The 5,254-nt window shown below is 48.4% G+C and overlaps 1 protein-coding gene across 1 annotated transcript; it reads left to right on the plus strand.

Moving 5' to 3' along the window:
- The first annotated feature begins 2,537 nt into the window (after nucleotides 1-2,537).
- LOC113216220 (syntaxin-3) lies at nucleotides 2,538-5,157 on the plus strand. Its single transcript, XM_026435957.2, has 9 exons — nucleotides 2,538-2,690; nucleotides 2,893-3,033; nucleotides 3,122-3,181; nucleotides 3,264-3,363; nucleotides 3,526-3,600; nucleotides 3,718-3,897; nucleotides 4,009-4,082; nucleotides 4,524-4,772; nucleotides 5,006-5,157. Exons 1-9 carry the CDS (start codon nucleotides 2,652-2,654, stop codon nucleotides 5,072-5,074), a joined length of 987 nt encoding a protein of 328 aa, XP_026291742.1. The 5' UTR covers nucleotides 2,538-2,651; the 3' UTR covers nucleotides 5,075-5,157.
- The last annotated feature ends 97 nt before the right edge of the window (nucleotides 5,158-5,254 follow it).

Consider the following 5,254-nt stretch of genomic DNA (forward strand, 5'->3'; position numbering starts at 1 on the left):
CAAACTATTTTTACAAGGTTGTTTTCAGGGAGCTCTCCGATCATCCTTTACAGTGCAGGAGGTTGGCGATTCGAATCTCCGTCGATCTGAAATTTTTCTCAGACCACCAAATTTCAAATGGACTTCAAACCCGTCATTTAACCACAGGTTTTATTTACTTTCTGTCCGGGTGGGGAGAGGTGGCATGGGGAGAGAATTTACAGCGCCGAGAAAACTTTGTCTTTGGTCTACAGTCGGTTCGAGTGAAGCTGGCCGTGGCCGTGTCGGTTTGTAGTTGAAACTGTGTGGAGCTACAAGCAGGGTCGCGGTTTGGTGTGCCTGCCTCACGCCCCGACGCCTCTAAAGAGCCACCGGCGAGAAGCGCCCGCCAAACGCTGCATAGGCCGCCCACCACACACGGGTGCTGAGCGGGCGTGTGCTGCGCCAGTGCCCCACGGCGCTTGCTCTTACCGGGGAGTCACCCACCGAGCAGCGACTAGACTCCTTGTCTTTGAATAAAACGTATACCTTTAGGTGACATTATCGAACGTTATTATACCGAGCCCAAACAGAGATTGGCCAAACTAACAGCTCCCTAGCCGGCCTCCGTGTAGCCCTGGTCGCATACTGGCTGCAGTTAGAATTGTAAGATTTACAGAGTACCACTCGACGACTCCGCACTGGAACCAGGGTGTCGCGGGTCCCCTGCACCCGACCTCCGGCACCGCGGGCCCGAAGGGCCCGATCCGGCCAGGGGCCCGGCCCGGGGTTCGGCCCAGCGGGCCCAGGGGCCCCGGAGGGCCTAGAGGGGCCGAGGGCCCAGAGGAGCCGAGGGCGCAGAAGGGCCGACTGGTCCCAAACATCTCGGGCCCGAAGGGCTCGAGCGAAGGGACCGAGCCAAGGGCCCAAGTCCTAGGCGCAACATAGGACCAGGGGCCCCGGCCCTGGGCCCTAGGTTCAAGCGCCATGTAATAGTTTAGTAATCAAAAGTTAATAATAATGGTTCAGGCATAACCAGATTTTTTTAACGCTCACTTCGTTGTTTATTGTACTACAAAAGCACTGCACCTAAATCGCGTCCGAAGGAAACCTGCCCACTTGGTACTTTTACAGTGTTTTTGGTACCCGGAAGCGCCTCTTAGCGCCCTCATACCACACCCAGAAAAATGAATTCTTGAATTAAGCCTAGCCGAGTGCTTGAATTGTGTACAGTTTGAATCAAGACGTTTTTAGCTCACAACAAGAATCTCTGTCTAGATTCAAGCTAGGCGTACCGCAAGCATCGGCTAGTCTTGGTTGAAGCCAAACCCACGTTTTCCCGCCCGCCGTGTTCGTGTACGTGGTGCACGTTCTCAGGATCGCTTCGGCTGAGACCCGACCCGAATCGGACTCCTCCGCTCCCTCTCTCTCGATCACTTGCCTAGGCGTTGTGGAATTATCGGGAATTATATTTTCTGACAAAACGGTAACTCAGTTGTCTCTCTTTCCCAAGTTTCCAGAAACTTAGTCCATCCCCTTTTAGGCCGTTCACAACTACAGAGGCACTGATTTGGAGAAACTGGTTGCGCTCCGGCCTGGGATCGAACCCCTGCCGGACCCGGCTCACTATCCAGCCACCAGGCACAGAGACCACTGAGCTACCACGACAGGTGACGGGACCGCCGCTCTCTACCGACCTGATTCGGATGATTCGGGTACAGTCCAGCTGCTACTACCAACAGTGCGCTGGACTGGCGCGCTCCGTTGTCGAAGCGATAGCTCAGTGGGCTGAGGCGCTGGCTCAGACCGACGGGGCGTGGGTTCGAGTCCGGTCGGCCCCCTACTGACTTTTTGACTCTCGTGTTGCTCTGCGCACCGTATGAGAACAAGCCGATAGCATTCTTGCGTAAACCAAGAAAATATTCTTGGATTAAGAGTGCCTTGCCAATGCCTAAGTATTCTAGGAAAAAATCTGGGTATAACCAAGCCCAGCTCTGTCTCCCAAACGAACAGCGTAAATATTTGGTTAGAAATAATATATGCCAGAATCAAGCCGAATTTCTTGAAGTGAGAATTTTTATTCTTGGCTTGCAATATAAATTTGCCTTGAATCAAGCAGTGTTCGTTTTGATCCAATCCAAGTAAATGAAGCCTAGGTTTTTCTTGATCGGACGCTTTTTTGGGTTTGGTTCAGCCGAGGTGGAAATTTTCTTATTTCAAGCCAATTTGGCTTGGTCTAAGAAATCTTTTTTCTGGGTGCATTCAATAATTTCGCGCTCGCTCCGCTCGCGAAATTTTCCAAGTGGCTGGTATAGTTGGTACGGCGACCTGCTGGAAAATCAAATATTCAAATAAAACAGGTCAGACATGTACAACTTGGGGTGCTTTCTTACGTATAGATTGCCCCTGAAAGGTAGGCAAAACCGGGCCCTCCTTCCCGATTTCCCACCCGGGCCCCTGACCACCTAGTCCGCCCCTGGTTCCGACAAACACGAAAAGAGAATGCTAGAGGACCCCTTCTCTTGGCACTTGCTGTGCTGTTGTGGCGGTACGTGTAGAGGACATGTGAGTCGAAGAGAAGGGGGAATATAGATAAGCTAAAGACTGATAAGAACGCGACAAAAGTGAAGAGTTACTGTGGTCCGCCTTGAGATACATTACTGCACGAGCCACGGTGCAAAGGACGTCGGAAAATGAGAGACAGGCTTCGGGAATTGCAGGAGCACCAGGAGGTGAGTTGTTGTGCATGAAATGGACTCACTTGCTTCCATAGTGGGCCCGGCCGGCTGTTAACACTTTCATTGCGACGTGACCACTATTTGGTCACGCTCTGTCTGTTTTCCCGGCTCCCGAGATGCACAGCCGCAACAAACGTGTTAACGAGCACTTTAGTACTATCCTTTATGGGAACCAAATAATTTATTTCCTGAACAGAGTTTATCAGTGACATCGTCGACATGGTACGACGAGCCCGACAAAAATAGATTAATAGTAGCATCGTACAAAAGCGATGTTAAACACAAAGTGATATCCCGTATGGTAAGACGTAATGTAAACATGATGCTGAATCTAAAGGTAACGTGCCATAAAGTATTCGGATAAACAAACATTTGGTGCAAGTGATGAGCTGTAATTAATACAGCCTGTCACCTTTGTATTGCAGAAACAACAAAACAATGATCCAAAACATTTCGAAAGTTCTGTCAAAAACCTCCAGGATAAGGTAGATCTTTGAAGCATGTCACTGTAATTAACAAAACAACATAGTTTTTCAGTTTATAGTTTCATTAGTTTGTTTATTACAGTTGTCGGTCATACAGAATCATATAAAGGATGTGCAGTATTCGACGAAAAAACTGAAGGAGCTGCACACAAAGGCTCTCATGGCATTAAAAGTATCAACAGGTAATAGATAAGGTATCTAGTAAAATATACGAACTACTCCCGAGTTACTATAGGAGCATTAGTTTAATTTATCTGGAACATGTCTTATTCTCACATTGAAAACTACCGCACGAGTACCTTCCCTTTTCGCTCGCTGTTCTTCATCATTGATTTTCTGTCTAGACGAGGAAGCTGAAATGGGAAAGCTGATCGCCAATGGCAGAGCGGCTGCAAAACTCGCATCTAGTCACTTAGCCGGTAAGCACTCATATCCTTTTAGTAGGTGCACACACCTGGAAGAGGAACAAACAACTCACTCACGAGGCAATCCATATAAAATAACAGAATCTTACTAGGACTGTGTGTGTCAAACAGAGTTGGATCACATGGGCATCGATGGCGCTCCCGAGATTCAGAGTAAGCTAACCCACATTAGACAAAATCAGGTGTCCTACGTCCGTCTGTGCTTCATGACCGCCATGGAACAGTTTGAAAGGGAGCTCGATCGCTATGCCAAAGGACTGCGCCAAATCGTATCAAAACAGATTGCTATTGGTAAGTAATCACCTTGTTGATCATTAAAATGAAAGGTTGGATATGTACACGATCAATCAAACGAACTTTCTGGCGCAATCTGAAAGCTTACTGAGTGAACTTATTGTTTAGTGAGTGGTGACACAGACCCCGCCCACACGCAGGACTGCATAGATACGGGGAGGATACTCGCCTTTGTCGATAACGTAAGAATAAAGCGGTTTCTTTGTCCAGTTTCGGACGGAGCGGGCGTATACGTGCGCACGCGCCTCTCAGCCAACGGCCGGCCCCTGCACGGTAAAAACAATGTCTATCTTTTTGAGAGAAAAGGGAAAACCGAGAAAACGTTGCGAAACTCGCATTTTTAAGGAAATCTGCAAAAACTAAGAAAATACCTACATTTTTGAGGAAAACTCCACATTTTTTGAGGATTTTCGCAAAGAATGTGGAAACTTTCCTTTTTTTTTCTAGAAGGTTTCCTAATGTGAGGTTTTGCCCTTTTTCTCAAAAACGTCACTCAGTGTTTTTACCGTGTGCGTCCTGCGCCACTAGGCAAACCTCTCCAGCGCGCGCACAAGAAACGCCAGGAGCTCTCTTATGGACTCACCAACGACATGACACTTATCACTCATATCTTCGTGACACAGTACCAGCTGGAGGAGCAGCAGGCCAAGGATATGCTGGAAGCAGTGTCTCAGCGCCAAACGGAACTCGAGGCGCTCGAGAAGTCGATCACTGAAGTGCGAGACTTGTTCGCCGACGTGGCTGTGTTGATCGCCATGCAGGGAGCGGTGGTGGACAATATTGAGATGCTCGTCGAGAGGGCCGCTGCGGAGGCGACGAAGGGTAACAAGCAGTTAAAGTCTGCCGGGAAGAAACAGAGGTCCGCGCGCAAGGTGGGTCCACTTACCAAACTTCATACTGGTTACTGTGACAGCTACAAACAGGGCGTGGTTTACACAGCATTGAAACGCAACAGCATAATTACTAAGTGGAGATTATTAACATGCGACCAATCACTGCACTGACAATGAGACAGTGTTTGAGCATTGGAGTAGATATTTTCTCCAGGTGTTAACGCCTAACGGAGCGTATAATAACATACTGTTTTTGTTGTTTTTATTTTCAGAAAAAAATTATTTTGGGAGCGATTGGTAGCGCCGTTGCAGTGGGGCTGATAACGTTAGTGGCCATATGACGGACAAGTCAAGACAAGGCTGTTCAACCACCAATAACCTATTTTGCCGAAATAAAGATATATTTTTGTATTTTTACCACAGATTTTACAGAAAGACTTTTTTCTACGCGCCTTGTTCCCGGCGCGGAGAAGGAAGGGGTGGGTACACGGTGGTGCGGGAACGGGGTGGAGTGGGGTGGG

This window comes from Frankliniella occidentalis, unplaced genomic scaffold, assembly GCF_000697945.3.
Source record: "Frankliniella occidentalis isolate FOCC.00 unplaced genomic scaffold, Focc_3.1 Scaffold33, whole genome shotgun sequence".
Lineage (NCBI taxonomy): Eukaryota > Metazoa > Arthropoda > Insecta > Thysanoptera > Thripidae > Frankliniella > Frankliniella occidentalis.